This window comes from Erigeron canadensis, chromosome 6 (genome assembly GCF_010389155.1).
Source record: "Erigeron canadensis isolate Cc75 chromosome 6, C_canadensis_v1, whole genome shotgun sequence".
Lineage (NCBI taxonomy): Eukaryota > Viridiplantae > Streptophyta > Magnoliopsida > Asterales > Asteraceae > Erigeron > Erigeron canadensis.
The window spans coordinates 24,751,562-24,770,099 of NC_057766.1; the positions used below are offsets into that span (position 1 = coordinate 24,751,562).

Genomic DNA, 18,538 nt, shown 5'->3' on the forward strand with positions numbered 1-18,538 from the left:
GATGGTCTAAACTGTATTTTTTTTTTTTTCTTCACACTTTTTGGGATTCAAAAACCTAACCAACTTTATACATATAGGAACAGGTTCCTTGTTCAGACCTGGTCAAGTGGTTTTTAGTCATTGTCGGTGGCTTCAAGGGTAAAATAATAATCCCGGTCGAGTGGTTGGAACTGGCTTTTTTTTTTTTTCTTTGTTCTGTTTTTTTTTTCTTTGTTCTGGTCTTTTTTTCAAGTTGTTCTTTGTCTATCTTAAGTTAGAGTGTCAGACAGTTGTGATGAAACTGTTGATTCTGGTATGATGACCACTGACCAGCCTGGACTACAAGTGTTAAACTGTTTAATAAAACAGCATTGGCTATATATGTTGTGCTAAGTGTTTTTTTTCTTTCCAATAATTGTTTTTTTTTTTTCTCAGTTCTTGGTTCGAAACAGTTTGAACCTCAAACAAACTGGTATTCTTGTAATTGTTTTGTTTTTTTTCCCCAATATTGAACAAACTTGTATATCTAAGGTTTTAAATTTCAAGGCTCCTGTTAGAGGTTGAACCATTCCTAAGCCATCGTGCTTGATCACCCGTTTAAATTTTTCTGTTTTTGCTTTTGCGAGTTTCTATATTTTGATCTACTTTGGTGCTCTTTTTATCATTCTTGCTTGGCCTCACTGCATCCGATTTTGTGGGTGCCAGCTCGGAGTTGTGGTATAGGCTGGTTTTGGGTTTGCATGCTCCATGCTGCCGAGAATGAGCTGATTATGGCCTGAAGTATTTGATTCCTTTTTGACCCTTCACACAGGTGGCAATGACTGTAAATATATTGGTGGGATTCTTCACACAGGTGGCAATGACTGTATATATTTTGCTGGTGGGGTTATTTTGATTAATGGCATTCTATTAAAGGTATTTTTGGAATTGTGTATAGAATCGACTATCTAATTAGTAATTACATTACATTTGCCAGTGTTTGGTTATAAAAGTGATTTTTTGTGTGTTATAAAATAGTTTTTTTTTTTTTAAAATGTGGGTAAAGGCAGTTATTTGTAAGTGCAGTGTTAAAAACACAATCTAAATCGAAAAGTCATTCTAACTAATCTTTTTAAGGGTATGTTCGGCACACAGCTTTTAGGAGCTTTTAATGACGAAAAGCTTCGTTTGGTCAGAAGAGCTACAAGCTTTTAAAACGGGAGAAAAAGCTCCTTATTTGAACGCTACTTTCACAAGCGTTTACGAAAGGCTGCAAGCTTTTACATACAAAAATACATAAATAACTTTCCAATTTCCAAAATCACTTTCTTCCACGTTATAAAACTATACATATATACACACAATCAATTCACCGTCAAAGGACCGTCCCAGTTATGTCACCACAGTTATGTCACCGTCGTTGATTTGACCGGAAACATCGCAGCTTCATGCCTGCTGGTCTCACAGCTTGTCACGATCGTTGATTTGGTGGAAGGTTTTGTTTGTTTGTAGAGAAGATGAAAGTGGAAAAATCAATGCTTAGTTTGACTTACTTGTATATAGAAGACGGGATTTAAGCAAGCTTGGGGTTTTCTTTCCTAAATATTAAAAATCCATGTCTTTATCTAATGGGTCTTCAACAAGCATGCAGACCACTCACATGATTTTTGACTTTTTATAAGTGGTTTCTGGTAAAGTACAAAAGGATGTGTGGTGATTTTAAAAGCCATTGGGTAATCTTTTTATAAAAAAACCCCTTGAAACTTAATGTTGTGTAATTTAAAGCCAAATGTTTATTTATAAGTTATCTAATGTCATAAACAGATCGAATACAGATAAAACTATAAAAGAGTATTTATATATATCATTATTTTTAATTTATATTACTAAACATCTATAAAGTGGTTTAAGTGTATTTTATTCATGTTCATTATTGTCATTTAGACTTTTATTAACATCTTCTGGCTACTCTGCCAAACATTTAAATATATCTAACAAGCTTCAGCTATTAGCTTCTAGTTACAACTTCCAGTTAACAACCACCAACTACCAGCTAATAGCTAGCAACTACCAGCTACCAGCTAGTTTTGCCAAACATACCCTAAGTCGTAGACTCAATGTCATTCCATTATCAAGTTCGTTAAAACTTTTTGGTAATGATAGATTAGCCGATTAGGCACTTGCTTGAGCCAGCTTTCTACCCTACTGTCCTACTCCTTGACTTTTCAGTTCGGTATATGACACACAACATGCTTTTCATTACTAATTACGTGATATACGTATAGCATATCTCTTACAAATTTATTTAATGACCTTCGTCTTTAACATCGGTTCATATATTGGACCAAACTTTGATAGTTCGAGTCATTTTAATAGTTATATCCCGACGTTATTTCTTGAATTATCGAAAGCTTCACCTAGCCTAAAATTGTCACCGTCTCCCATAGCCTGATTACGACCAAGACATGGAAACAAAGCCTGATTACGACCATGATATGGAAACAGTTTCCATCCGAAATGCATCGGTTTTCAATTAACTTCAACGTCTTTTTCATATAGTTCATCTTTATGCGAGACCCTAGACTTTTTCTTTTTATTTGGACGTTGATACATTTTGAAAACCATGAATTGATATAAAAAGAAAATGAATACACTGACAATTATGTTACTTTTTATTTTGTTTTCGTAAACTACCCTCAATATAAACAAGGAGGTTGAAATTTTTGCATAATAAATTTACATCGTGTACTTACCATTTCTTACCATCATAACAAAATTATGTGGAGGAATAAATGTCTTCAGATTTTACAAAGTTCTAACTCTCATTTGCATTATAAAGAAAACATAAATAAAACATTCTAAAAATATATATTTCTCGTTTGTTGGTTAAGGAAATCACATACGTTTTTATATGTTCAAAAATAGCATTATTATTATCAACACATAGAAAGGTGAAAAAAGTATGCTCTCGCACTCGATTATTGCAAGTATAAAGGACTGCAATAACCAAGAAAATGATGGTCACGAGGGAAACCAAGTGGCAAGGACGAAGAAGCGGTGGCCCAATGTTGATAGACATGATGACTTGGTGAGGCCATTTTCATAGGGTGCATTAATTAGAAGTTGGCACATAAATTAAAAGACATAAGATTTTGTAGACAAAACATATATCAATTTAGGTTTGGGGAAAAATATTTGTGTGTATATGTAACTTATCAACAGTTATTATTTATTAAAAAAAACTTTAGTTAGGTTCATTGTATGTAAGTAACCTACTAAAACTGAACGAATCGTGTAAGAAATCGACGTGGTACCACCAGACATCTGATACATGTCCCAATGAGAGACCTCCACATCAGCTTGTTTACACGATTCATTCAGTTTTAGCAGGTTACTTATATACAATTAACCCGACTAAAGTTTCTTTCATACTATAGTAGATGGTCACAAGTTACATACACACAGATATTTTTTCCATTTTTCTTTTGATGTTTTCCTTTAAGGTTAATGAATACATATAACGTATATATCTATCTAATACTATCATTTAATCATCTACCAATTATCAACTATTACTAAGGTTGCTCAATGGTCATAAATTTTTTTTGTCCTCCAAGTTTGAATTTCACTAACATTTTAGGGTCGGACCAAATCCTGTTCAACAAGGCTCAAACGATAACACGGTTATGTCATGTCTACTAAATAAAAAACTTGTTATTTTTAAGTAATCTGAATATAAAAAATTCTCATAAGCTTACCCTATTTAATATACCCAATTAATGTAGTTTATCTATCGACTAATATTTTAAGCCAATACAATTATGTGTATTATAGAACAAAAAGAAGAGTTTCATAATTGTATAGAAATACGTACGGATCTAAATTCTATAAATTTTATATTTTGATTATGTCTCTAGGTTATGTATAGTTAAACGAGTTGGTATACTTGATATGATTTATCCGGTGTTATTTCCCTATCAATAGAGTTTAATGATATGGCTGTCTCTATACTAATATACCATAGCTCAAAATTTCATCCTGTTGCTCTATTTTCCTCCCCACGCTATCATTTCTAGTTCTTTAATTGAAGGTAGCGGACGATGTCAAATTGGCAATGTCTTGTCATTTACTCATTTTAGAAGAGATCAAGATAATGATTAAGATGGGGTTTAGGACTAAGTTTTAAAGCGTTTATGATTATTTAATAAAAAACAGAAATAATCTAATAGTGTTGTAATTAATATCTTAATCTTGGATCAACAATGTTATCACAATCACACCAATATAATAGTATTACAAGATGGTAAAATATAGATGGGAAAGACAAAGGTTGGAGAGAAAGTCAGTAAGTTTTTTTTGTGTGTCTTGATACAATAGGGTTTCACCCTTATATAGATACATAAAGCTTAGATAATAAGCTAAGTGTATAATAGTCATTATATAATTAATATATATATATATATAGTGAAAAGTTATTTTGAGAACTTTTTTTTTGCGAGAATCTTTGATAACTTTTCAAATTAATCCCAACCGATTATTATTCTTTACATGAAAATTGTTTTTTGATTGTTTTCTGAATAACTTATGTGTAATTTTAAAGTTTATAATTGTGTGGAGACATGGATTATCATCCGTTATACAATTATATGGAGATTTGGATTCTTGATCATATGTGCCCGAATATTGCTATGATTACATGTGATCATAGCAATATCCGTGCACATGTGATCTAGAATCCAAATCTCCGTATAATTATATAACGGATGATAATCCATGCCTCCACACAATTATAAACTTTAAAATTATACATAAGTTATTCAGAAAACAATCAAAAAACAATTTTCATGTAAAGAACAATCATCGGTTGGGCTTGATTTGAAAAGTTCTCAAAGATTCTCGCAAAAAAAGGGTTCTCAAAATAACTTTACCGTATATATATATTTATATAACAAATAAAAATATTTGGATGAAAAAATGATTATCTACTATGAAAAACAATGTTTTTTTGAAACGTAAATTTGAAAATGTAAGATCTATTTTGAAAACACAACATAAAACACCCTTTTAACACTTTTACACTAGAGGATAGCGGAGTCTTCCATTGAAATTTCATTAAAAGCACTTCATTATGGTAATTGGTCATTCTCAAGAATCTCGTAATTTAATTTATGTATTTATCACCTTAATAAAAAGACAATGTAAGATGAAAAAAAAAAACTGACTTATTATTGGTTTCTCGTCGACTCGTCTTATAGCTAACATGATGAGACGTAAATCATATAGAATTATGATGAAAGAGACATAGGATGGGATCTAAAACCCCGACTTTTAGATTTATACAGTATGTCATGCACCATTCCACTCAATTACCGTCGTGGAGATGAAATCATCATGATTTCTAGTTAGATTTCAAGTAGTGTATGTAAAATGAATAGCTGATGTATATACACCCTTGGTAATCATCATGTCAAAAAATTTGTACGGATTTTATTTTTTTGGTACATAAAAACTGAAAATGAAGAGAAAATATTAACTAACGTGAGTGGAAACAATGATGATATCGTCAAGTGATGGTTTCAACAATTAAAAGGTAATAATTTTGGATATGGGTTTTTTTTTCAATTCTCTCGTGAAGATATGTATATTTAAATAGGAAATGGTTAATCCTTTTAGATAAATCTTTTAAAAATCTTTTTAATTATAAAATTATGACATGTGACAAAATCAAGAGTTAGAAATTAAAAAAAAAAAAGATTAATGTTATACACATATATATCATAATTTGAATGTTTTAAAAGGATTTTTAAGAGATATTTAAGTTCGTATTTCAATTTGCCATCAAAGAGAAAAAAAACAAAAAGAGAGAGAGAATGGTCAATCATTATAATTCATTAGCTTAAAAATCATCATAATTTATAGGATGATGACATGTGAAAATTCAAAGGGTAATATTAGGAAAGAGATTAAGTAGAATTCACTTGTTATATTTTTATGATGAGAGATGATCTGTACACCACCTGTTTTTGACCGTACACCACCAAATGTGTTTTAGAGTGTTGTACGGTACAACATTATATAGCATGTTTGGTGGTGTACGGTTAAAATTTAGTGGTGTATAGATCACTTCCTTTTTATGATGTTATAAGGATTCGTAGGGTAATATTTAGAAGTATTAATCATTTTCTGAAAATAAGAAATGAAAAATCTAACGCTGAGTCGAGTCTATTGTACCAATGGGTCCTGCTATTTTAATATGATGAGGTGGGAAGAGTCGACCAATTGGACAGTAAACCATCACAGAGCTCACACACCTCCTCCACTTTCAGTGTCTTAAGCGCGTGAACTCAGTGGCAACACTCGTAAATTAACTACTCTTCAGCATTTTTATTATTTAATATAATATTATACTACTCGTATTATCTATTATTATAAATTTGATTGATAGGCAGATATGAGGGAGTTAATTAAAGAAGATAAATTCTATGTAAAATTGTCACGACACGAAAATCTTTCCTCTTCTGCGGTGCTTCCTGTCCTGTCCTCCCCTCCTTTGTATGTCTTTCTTTTTCTTTTCTTTATCTCTCTCTCTCACACACACACAAACACACAACTTTTTTACTTTACTTTGTATATATATATATATATATCTATATCTATATAAACTCACAATTCTCTGTTTTTATTATATATACATACAGTTTGTATAAATCAACAAATATCAAATAATCAAAAATCCGGATTGCATGGATAACAAGGATGAGGTAATTAATTTCTTCATTGTCTATTTTCAATAGTTCTAACTTCTTCTTCTTTTTTTAATATATATAAAATTTTGCTTTAGAATTTATTATTAATGATGATGGACTTTTTTTTTTTTTTTTGTACTTATAATAAGGTTAAAATTAATAATTGTGTATGTTTAAGGTTGATGTTTAAGGATTTTCCCTTTCCTTAAACAAATAGTAACTCATTTTGGTTTTTGGCATAAAATTGTTGATCTGAGATGATATGTGTTCAAAAAGCTTCTAGGGCCTCAGAATTTATAGTTACAACTACTACTAATTTTGTTAGTCCCAAAATTATTTATTCACTTACATAAATATTTTAAGAAAATTGTGCTTTTTTTTTTTTTTAAACTAAAATTATAGGAAACTAGGACATGTTTTACTATCAACTTAATCAAGGACAGAGGCACAGAGCCAGAAAATTTGATAACTAAACCTAGTAATGTTTGTATACACATTGAGCTGGTTCATAACTAAAACTATATGAAAATCATGATTCTGAAGTTGTCATCTTTATTTTTAGGACTGACTTTGATAATCAGATAATCTTGTACCATGGCCCTGAAAAATTATGAATTTACTCTGATTAGTGTTTTTTGTGTGTTTGGATTTTGGATTATGAGAACTTTCGACCGCTGGTAGGGCTTTAGGAATTAATTGCTGCCATGATTGCGTGACTTGCTTTCATGTTCCACTTTTATCTCTTGGCCATTGACATTTTTCTGTTTGTGTTTAAAGAATGGCTTATTTGTCAAAGTTTGAATACTTTAAGCTCCAGCTGTACATGCTTTGAATAAGTTATACCTTGATGCTTGATGTATTTGCATATCGTCTTTAGATGACATTGTGTGTGTGTGTGTATATATATATATATATACTCGCTGGTATTTACATCATTTCCCCATATATTATTATTGGTATTGTAATCCTATACTTTGTAGTAAAAGGACAATCTGAACACAAATAAATGGCCAAAAATTGTTTCTTTATCACTTTCTAGATGTTAATTTTTACTAAACTAAAAACATGGGTGATTGTTGTGCATGTTAATCCTTATCAAATATCAATTTATTATATTTATATTTTGAATCGTGTGTCTTTAGAAAAATGCACCATGGTTATCGGTGCCACAATTTGGGGATTGGGATCAGAAGGGACCATTGCCAGACTATTCTTTGGATTTCTCAAAGATCCGAGAGAACAGGAAACAGAATAAGAGAGAGTTGTCTAGAACTAGCATTGGTAATGAAGAAGAGCTCGTTGCTTCCAACAAAGCTAAACTCGCTACAGCCCAACCAAGCGCTCCTCTGCATCATTACAGCCAGAACCAACAGTCCCCAAATGTAAGAACTAGAATCCTCATACGATATATTGCAATTGCACTAAATCATCAGAAACTCATACTGTATATTGAAACAACCTAAAAGTTGAAGTCTCTGTTGAATGACGGGTAACTTAGAACTGATTATATCAATTTTGGGTGTTTGATGGAGCTGATTTTCTAATTATCCAAACTGCTTTTTTCAAAACGCAATAGTAACACTTGCTAAGTAATTATGTCTTCAACAACTAGTAAGTCGTTATACTTAAGGGTTGCAATAAAAACTTAATTGTACTATTCTGTACTCTTCTACACATGTTGTAGTTTTCGTGAGACAAATAGCTCGTTTATTCAATGAATACGGTCTTATGGCTGGTGCAAACATTATTGTTTCATTTTACTACAATTTGTGTTATGGTCAACAATAATCAAAAGATGCAGGCTCTCAAGTTTATATTACTGGTTTCCATCATTCTTTGTTCACTTTGGTTTCATTGTTGATTTTGGCTGCAGAACAGGAGAAGCTTGTTAAGTTGCTTCAATTGCTGTGTGAAGGCATGATAGTTTTGTGAAGTAAAGCTTTACACTGTCTTTAATTGACAATTCCTGGGTACGTGTTGTGCTGTTTGTTCTTTTGCAATGCTGTGTTAATACATGTAATTTGTAATGAACATTTTGTGTGATTCTTCGACTTTTGCATGATGTAATGTAGATAGAATTAGAGGTGCTATGGTCCATATAACTCTTGTTTTGATCAATTTGCTTCAACTGTGTGTTTTATCTTTGGTTATGTTATGGTTTGGCGGGTTGGATGATGAGTGTATCACTTTTAATTGTCAAACCTCACATATGCATAATCTCATCCGCGTCGGATATGTGTCATTTTAGCGGGTGTTGGCGTAGCCTTTAGGTTGGCATGGTTTTTTTGAGGATTTATATGAAGTTTGATATTCAGGTCATGTGTGTGTCATTCTAAATACTAACATCTTAGCAGAATTTATTAATGACTTTTACCAACGGGGGTGTATCTCAAGTGGTATTCACACTTACAAAACATATATGCCTTATGAGGAACCTTTGGAAGATAAGTAGGTATAAATGTATAATGCACCCGGAGTCAAAGGGTGTTTCTGTCAATCTACGTCTTTTGGGATGGTAATATTTTTCTTAACAGCAAAAGGATGATAATATTGACCTTTAAAAAAATAATTTTGGACCTCTTTGTGGATATTTTTGTGATAGATTAGGCTAAACGGCCAGGTTTGGGCTATTTTTACCACGTCGCGCCATGTAGCAGTCTGGGTTGTTGGGGGTTGCCTGAAAAAAAAGGAGTGAAGTTGTCTGGGGTAGAATAATGATTGTTTTTGTATTCTTTATTTTTAATAATAATAATAATAATAATAGTTAATTTCGCAAATCGTCGTTGTGGTTTCAACAAAAAATCACGTTTCATCCTTTAAACTTCCAAGTGACACTGGTAGTCCTTTATACGCGGATAATGATCACGTTTCGTCCTTTAATCTAATGGATGATGGTCATGTTTCGTCCTTTATACGATCGACTAAATGATGAAACGTGACCACTATCCACGTATAAAGGAATACCAGTGTCAATTTAAAGTTTAAAGGATGAAACGTGATTTTTCGGTAAAACCACAAGAACCATTTTTGAAATTAAACTCTAATAATAATAATAGAAATTAAGATTAGAGGGGCCGTCCAATTTTTTTTTATAAAAATTATAAGGTAACTTTTACAATATACAAAAATGTAGGGTTAAAAGTAAAAAATTATCTTAATATAAATACCATCAACATTCAACAATGTGTGGATGAGTTTTGTTTTCATCCTCTCCATGGCAGCCTTCACCCTTCAGCAACGGCGGTAAGTTTTTTTTTTCCTCCACACAGTATATATATAACTATATCTTATATATATAGGGGAAATTTAAAGAAAAATAAAAATTAATTTTTTTTAATTTATTCGATGCCAAGGGTTGACTAGCCTCTTTTCCTCCACCAAAAGTACACTCCTTGCTCAAACCACGGATCGCCGGGGCGGGGTGGTGTGGGCGGCGACTTGGGGGCGAAATCCGGTGGATCGCCGGGTGGAGTTGCTCCATTCCAAACAGCCTTAGATGGGAACAAGATAATCTTGTTTGGTCAAATACCTATAGGGAAACTCCCTTCTTTCATTCATTGTAAGTTTCTTGATAAAAAGGAAAAGCTCAACAAATGTCAATAAAAACAAATTTTATAGTTTTTCATAGCTGGACATAGTAAAAAATAAATAAAATGAAACGCATGTATTTGACGGGTGTTTTGTCAAATAAGTATTGACAAAAATAAATTTATACAACCAACAAAACCGGTAGTGGAGTGGCTTGCTATTTTCAATCAGAATTGTAATCTTCTTGGAACAAAGGAAGCTCGAACATGGGAAGAGAATAAAAGAAATCACCAAAATTGGTACCGAAATCATCCCAAGTGACAGAAATGCATAGTGAATATCTTGAGTCTACATTACCAAGTATTGACGAAATAACTTTTGAATTTAACAAACTGCTAAAGTTGATTGACAGATAGATCGACTATGCGACAACTTATAAATTGCTAACTAAAGACGGTTTCCGTTAATAATATTATGTAGTATTTTTAATATGTATTATTTGTAAGATTTATATCGGTATTATGTAAGGTTTATATTGTTATTTATAAAAATATATATAAAAGAACATGATAAAAACATCTTATTGAATATTTATCAATAAAAACATAAAACAAAATACATAATAAAATCTATCTAGCACCACTCGTTCCACATCATGATCAGCTACGACGAACCCTGTCAATTCTTTGTGGAGGCACCTCTTCGTCTTCTTCTTTGTCATTTCCCATATTTGTAGCTGGTATTGAGAAGAACTTGGAATGTCAAAATTTTGCACTAGAACATGAGAGAAGTTTCGTGCCGGTGCATCAGGATATGGGTAATTAGGTGCAAATATATTAGGGGAGACATTGAACAGATTGTAGGGTATATTCGGGGTAAAATGACCCGTGTTTTGGGAGGTACTCGCAAACATATGTTGGGTGCTAGAGGCACAACCCATGAATTACCCGGTTGGTAATTCCGAAAACCCGAGTTGGGTGACGGCCTCAACACATGTTGGGTACCAAAACAAGAAGGACCAACATCCCATGAAGTACCCTGTTCATTTTAGAAGGGAGGCATTTGAAAATTCTGCGACTCAGGAAACTGGAAATTTTATGAACTATAATTCATACATTCATCGATGACCGTATGAAAATACCTCCCTTGGTATGGTTCTAAACTCCCCAAACATCTGGGCCAGATGTGATTCTTGAAAATGACAAGCTCGCTCGTCAACCTGCAACAAGCCTTCTTGCTGCGCACCTTAAAATATTAGTAACAATTTTAAAAATATCAGTAGCAAGTATTATTTTTTAAAAAAATACTTACGAACAATTGTTGATTATACCTCCCAACAAGGTATTCGCCTTCACGTTGGGCCTGACATGTTCTACCAACAATTAACACGGTATGGTTATGATACCATCGCATATAGTCGTCCGCACCAGTGGTCCCTGCATCTCCTCGGTAGAGTCAGCGTTGTCAGCCGTTCCATTGGTCGACATACTCACTATTTTTATCACCCCAATCGACCACATGTCTTATCCCTTTCAACAGTTTACAAAGGGCATGCCAATGTTGTGGTTCCAACAAACCATCATTAGATGGAATGGTTTGTATCATTCTAAACTGTCTAGCAACTCTCTGTGTTATATGTGATTCCACCTCATCCCAATGTAGCACAAGGCCAATATATGTCCATAGGCGCTGACCAAGCCTACAATTTTAGGTAGTCGGTGGATGAAATCTTGATACGGGGTCCACTTAAATTGAATTATAAAAATTGGAAAATTAGTATAACTTAAAAAGTCTATAAAATCCTAATTTGGAGGCACCTAAAAAATATGTACTTTCGTTAGCGCATTAAAAAAAGACTGGTACATAGTTTGAACATGAGTCGGTGTCTTAACACGAGAGAAGCTCCCATTCCACCTGTTTTCTAAGTTGGAGCGATAATTATATGACGCCTCGTTTTTATGTGGGGTGACGCATGGGGGGAATCCATGGCATTCTTTCCCACACCCAATATTGCAGCAACAACAAAGGCCAATCAATGCCCTCTCTTGATGGCATAGTCCCCTTAGATATGTTTCTATACAAACAAGCAAGAGTTGCAGATAGGGATGGCAACGGGGCGGGTATTGTCGGATATCTTGATCTCCATCCCCATCCCCGGTTTCCACTTGTAATCCCCATCCCCGTCCCCATCCTCGTTGGGGATATAAATTATATCCCCATACCCGTCCCCGTCGGGTATCGGGGATCCCCAGCAGGTATCGGGTATACCCATTTTGTGTAAACATAAATTTATTATAGCATAATATAAGTAGTAGAATATGTAGTTCCACGTTTTTTTTTATATAGATAAACTAATATCTATGTTAATTACACGATAAATAAAATATAACACAAAAGAAGAAATGGGATTCGAACCCATGCATGATGCAATCAATCTTCTTGTATGTCGATTTAGCAAACCGTTCCAGAGTCGTACAACGAAGTAATTAGCATACCAGAGTGACGCAAGGCTCTAAGCTTGTACCTTATAAGGTCTTGGAGTAGTCGGTCTGGCCTTGAACTTCCTCAAGCTTATGCACTAGAAGCACTTTTGTCTCACAAGAAGAAGAACAAAATGCATATTCTGAGAAAAGGATATAGAAAAGGAACTAAAGCCACCAAGAAGTATCCATTCTTAACACAAAGAAACCGCCGGCTTTTAATTGCGTTACCTCTGAAATTATGCAAGATTTACTACTCAACTTTTGTTAGATTATTGCCAGAGGGATCCTTCTTTCAACCTTCTTCAAGAAAAAATTGAGAAAAAAAATCCAGCAACTTGAAGTAGGGTCCTGTTCTTAAGATTCAGATAATAAAAAAGTTCCAAACCTTTATGCATGCACCTCCGTACAAGTGCTGCGTACAAGTTCCGGCCAGGATGATTGGGAAAGATCAAACCAATTTGAACCGCTCACATCACAGTAGTAGTAGCGTAAAGGCCTGCTAACTACGGATCACGCTAAGCTGTTCCAACTATGGCAGGCACGCAGGCACTCGAGCGAAAAAGTCTTTCCTTCTACTCCGTAAATAGTCTCAAGCAGCTTTAACGCATGCATACATGATTGAACTTAAACCTAATATAATCTTAGAAAAAACTTAAATTAATTCTAATAAATATATATAGTAATTTTGGGGTCGGGGATGGGGATGGGGATCGGGGATTTACGGTTTCCCATCCCCGTCCCCATCCCCATCTGAGAATAGAATTACATCCACATCCCCGGTCGAACCGGGGATTCCCCGGTCAAACCGGGTTCGGGTATCAGATTCTCCATCGGGTACGGGTATTTTTGCCATCTGTAGTTGCAGAATCCCAACTCTTTCAACCTGTTTTGTTGAGGTCGTCTAGGTTCCGCAAAAAATTCAAGCTTACATCATAGGTGTTTGCATCAAGAAACAACTCCGAACCAATAATAGCTATAATAATCATTCTAGCTTGCCGTAGACACTATAGATCATCTTGCTCATCAAAGTCGCGGTCTATGTACCTTGATAAAGATGCAAATTTGATCCTACCGTTTCTCAAATTATCAAAATCACCCTTATTTGTAGGATAAAAACCCAGATATTCCAAATACAAATTGTTCCAGTAATCAACATTTTGTGTTTCTGCTATTCACTCTCCAGTCACGGCTGGTCCATTTATAGGTAAACCCCATATCACCTACAAATCTTGCAAGGTGACAGTTGTTTCACCAATAGGAAAATGAAACGTGTTGGTCTTTGGACGTCATCTTTCCACCAACGCGTCTATCAAAGGATTATCGAGTTTGTGAACCACTGACAGATATATTTGTTAAAACCCAGCATCCTTGAGACGTTGAATAACTTTCTCTGGCATTCTATTCTTCATTGCTTGAGACAGCCCTCCATTAACTTTTCTACATCTTAGCTCGGTTACATCGCGGTCATGGAAAATGTTGTATGATTGATGGGTATCTTGAGCCCGTAACCACAACAATTTTAAGTTTCTTGGTACACATGTAACATTATGAGATGTTATATTATATTATAACAATACCTTCAAATTGCGGGATGTTATATAACATTCTCGTCAAGGATGTCAAGGCTATTGAGGCCTTAGCATCCATCCATCTATTGAGGACTAGAGGCGGTGGTTGTTGCCTAGTTTGTTAATGGTCTTTCTATCATCTCTTATTTATTTATTTTTATATTTAAACTTTTAAGGAACATTGGCGGAACCTGGATTTAAAGTGACCCGTATTACAATTATTTTACCACTAGCCTTGTATCGTCTTAAATTAACGATATCGACTAGATTATTATGAAATCTAGCATTTTTAAGTTTTTTTTGCTGCTTTTAGCGGTTTTTAAGAGTTTTTCGACATCTTAGTAGTTCCTATTTTTCATTTAGTTGCACAAGTAGGTGTACATAAGTTGTATGGGATAAGTATCTTGTAATGCAACAAACTTTGAACGAATGTCTATAGTAGGAAATAACTAAAGTTGTGTGTATTGTATGTAAACAACTCGAAAATAATGTTTATTGTATGTAAGAAAATGTATTCAACCAATTAAAATCAGACAAATGGCACCTCTATATGGTTGCCACGTATGTTTTCTTACATATAATAAACATTTTTAAAAGTTGTTTACATACCATACACAAAACTTTAGTTATTTCCTACTATAAACATTCGTCCAAAGTTTGTTACATTGAGGATACTTATCCCAAGTTTTATTGCTAAGAATTTTTTTTAAAGTTTAGAGTTAGTTATAGAGTTAATTACTGAAATAGTACCTAACGTTTGCGCCATATTACTGGTTTCATATCTTTCCATTCGAAATTACGCTGATCATACCCAACGTATGTGAATCTCTACTCAGACCAGACTGGAGGCTAACGCCGTCACGTAGCCTTTAAAAACCCCTCCACGTGACTTGCACGTGAGGGATAAATATGTAATATCGCGTTTCTTAATTACTTCAATGGTACCTAACGTTTGCACGATATTGTTGGTTTCATACCTAATGTTTCTTAATTACTTAAAAGGTACCTAATGTTTAGTTATTAATTTTTTTTTTTACTTTTATTTTTTTTTTGAAAGGTGAATTCTGCTTTAAGCCAATGTCTTAAAAACTGGTATTTTAATCATACTAGTGTGGAAAAATTTATGGTATTATCGGTATTACCGGAAATACCGGTCGGTACGACTATTTTTAATTTGTTCTATTCATAATTTTTTTTTTCAAAACTTGTTACAATTTAACAAAAATAGTCAAAATGCACTTATAATCCACTCAAAAATAATATTAAATAGGTTTTTCATACTAAAATATAAGTTTAAAGTTTAATATGCACTTATAATCCACTTATAAGCAATGTTTTAGATACCGATAAATACCGGCCGATATTTCTGGTATTCTTAGATATTTCTGGTATTACCGTTGCAGTATTCCCAATATTTTCAAAAAAGAAAATCTGAATTTTTTTAAAAATTATTTTTATGATACTATATTGCTATTTTTGTTTATTTGTGAATTTTAAACTTATATTTTGTTATGAAAGACCTATTTAGTATCATTTTTTAGTGGATTATAAATGCAGTTTGACTATTTTCGTTAAATTGTAACAAGATTTAGAAAATTTTCATAAGAGAAAGAGAAAATTACATTTTTGGTACCTCAAGTTGACAACTTTTGCACTTTTAGTCTCAAACTAAAAAAATTGCAGCTTTCATACCTAAAGTTTTGTGTTTTTTTCAGTTATGGTACCACGTTCATACGGCGTTAATTTTTTCCGTCAACGCCCTCACGTGACAAACACGTGAGGGGTATTTAAGTCTTTTGGCTTCTCTCTTTTTGAGAGAATTACACTTTTGATACCTCAAGTTGTCAATTTTTTCACTTTTGGTACCTCAAGTAGACAACATATTTTTATTACACTCTTCAATTTTCATCTCACACATTAGCATGTATCAAACAACACACACTCAAAAATCAACACATTGGGATCATCCATATATCCATGTATACCTATATCACTATACCATACAAAATCCAATACATAAACATGCGTAAATAAATTCAAATCTTTTATATGAATCATACACCACTAGAAAGGGTTGTCGATTATCTCCCTCCCCACCAGGCACTACGACCTCCACCTTAGCTAGAGATTCCGATTTAATCTCGTTTGTAGCAAATATATATTCATCTGTAACAGATTCTGTTCCGATCTCATTTGTAGCATATTTCAATCAAGTTTCGTTTGTAGCATATTCTGATCGAAGAATAGGGTAATCTAGGGGTGAGAGGGTTTCCAATAAAATGAAGAAAAGAGGTCGATGGTGGGTGCGTATTCCGGTGACATGAGTTTTTTCCGGCCATCGATCCACCAATGCATTCAGTTCCTCCACCGTCACCCGTAGTTACACCAACAACATATAATATTTCAAGAATGGATATACACCATTGGGTGTTTTTTTAAGAGCCGTAAAAAAAGAAAATCATGTGTGTTGATTTTTGAGTGTGTTGTTTGATAGATGCTAATATGTGAGATGGAAATTGGAGAGTGTAATAAAAATATTTTTGTCAAAAGTGAAAAAATTGACATCTTGAGGTACCAAAAGTGAAAAAAAATTGACAACTTGAGGTATCAAAAGTGTAATTCTCTCAAAAAGAGGGGAGCCAAAAGACTAAAACACCCCTCACGTGTTTGTCACGTGAGAGCGTTAACGGCAAAAATTAACGCCGTATGAACGTGGTACCAAAACTGAAAAAACACAAAACTTTAGGTATGAAAGCTGCAATTTTTTGAGTTAAAGACTAAAATTGCAAAAACTGCCAACTTGAGGTACCAAAAATGCAAGCAAAAATGTTTCCACACTAAAATACAAATTTTTAAACATTGGCTTAAAGCGGTATTCACTTTTCAAAATAAAAAATTAAAAAAATTACTCCCTCTGTCCCATTTTAATTGTCCTATTTTTGACTGGTCAAGTCTTTTTCTTTCGACTTTGACCGTAAATATCTTTGTTTGTGTTATATATTAGTTGATGAAAGTTATATCAATGAAAAATACGTTTAAAACTCAATCAATTCATATATGTTATATCAAGTGTTATATAACACAAACAAAGATATTGACGGTCAAAGTTGAAAGAAAAAGACTCAAAAAGTCAAACTATGACACTTAATATGGGACGGAGGAAGTAATAACTAAACATTAGGTACCATTTAAGTAATTAAGAAACATTAGGTATGAAACCAACAATATCGTGCAAACGTTAGGTACCATTTAAGTAATTAAAAAACACAATATTACATATTTACCCCTCACGTGCAAGTCACGTGGGGGAGGTTTTAACGGTCATCTGACGGCGTTGGCCTCCAGTATGGTCCGAGTGGAGATTTGCATACGTTGGGTATGATCAGTGTAATTTCGAAAGGAAATGTATGAAACCAGCAATATAGTACAAACGTTAGGTTTCATTTCAATAATTAACTCTTAGTTATATTAACCAATATCTCATGTTATTTTGATCTGTAGCACTAATATGTAATACATCATTTTTTTTTAAAATTATCTATGACTACCCCTTAATAAAAATGGTTCCGGCTAAGTATGGGAATTGAATATAATCTATCTTTCATCTTTATATGCATTAATTATATGTAGCAATGAACTGTATCTTTGTTCTTTAGAATCGCGTTTGCATAATTTAGAAACTTCGGCTATATATGTAGCATTGTAGCAATGAACCCTTTATATATATTGTTTCAAGAATAGGGATGGCAACGGACGAGAAAAAAACCGTAACCCGCAGATATCCATCCGTCATGGATGGGTAATTTTAGAAATTTTTTACCATGGATATATAACGGATATAAATATGTACCCGTTTGTGGGTCGCGGATGAATAATGTATATATCATATCCGTCTAGCAAACACGTCATACCCATAAGTAACGCCAGTGAATATATTCATAATATAACCCGTCAAAACCGCATACTATTACTTATATATGATAAATATTAGATTTATTTAAATCAAATGTGTTCCACTTTCAAAAGTTTGTTCTGAATTCCGATTATTATGTTAAGGATATGTTTCCAAATTCTAATTCAAATCTACATAACGTTATCATTATCACAATCAATTTGTGGCTTTAACATTCTATCATTAGTCCATTACTCCTTTTCAAGCTCTCGAAGTCTACAACGTACTTCAAAGAAGATAGAAAAAACCGTGGATCTATCCGGGAGCATGTATACCTGCGTACGATGGACATGGATTAAATAT

The 18,538-nt window shown here is 33.4% G+C and overlaps 1 protein-coding gene across 1 annotated transcript; it reads left to right on the forward strand.

The window, feature by feature from the left end:
* The first annotated feature begins 6,403 nt into the window (after nt 1–6,403).
* On the forward strand, nt 6,404–8,854 carry LOC122602903. Its single transcript, XM_043775515.1, has 4 exons — nt 6,404–6,510; nt 6,657–6,719; nt 7,847–8,086; nt 8,578–8,854. Exons 2-4 carry the CDS (start codon nt 6,702–6,704, stop codon nt 8,623–8,625), a joined length of 306 nt encoding a protein of 101 aa, XP_043631450.1. The 5' UTR covers nt 6,404–6,510; nt 6,657–6,701; the 3' UTR covers nt 8,626–8,854.
* Nucleotides 8,855–18,538: the final 9,684 nt, after the last annotated feature.

Excerpts from the sequence above, each read along its gene's own strand:
- LOC122602903 (XM_043775515.1), top strand. Across the intron at positions 8,087-8,577 it reads AGAACCAACAGTCCCCAAAT|AACAGGAGAAGCTTGTTAAG; the intron begins GTAAGAACTAGA and ends TTTTGGCTGCAG.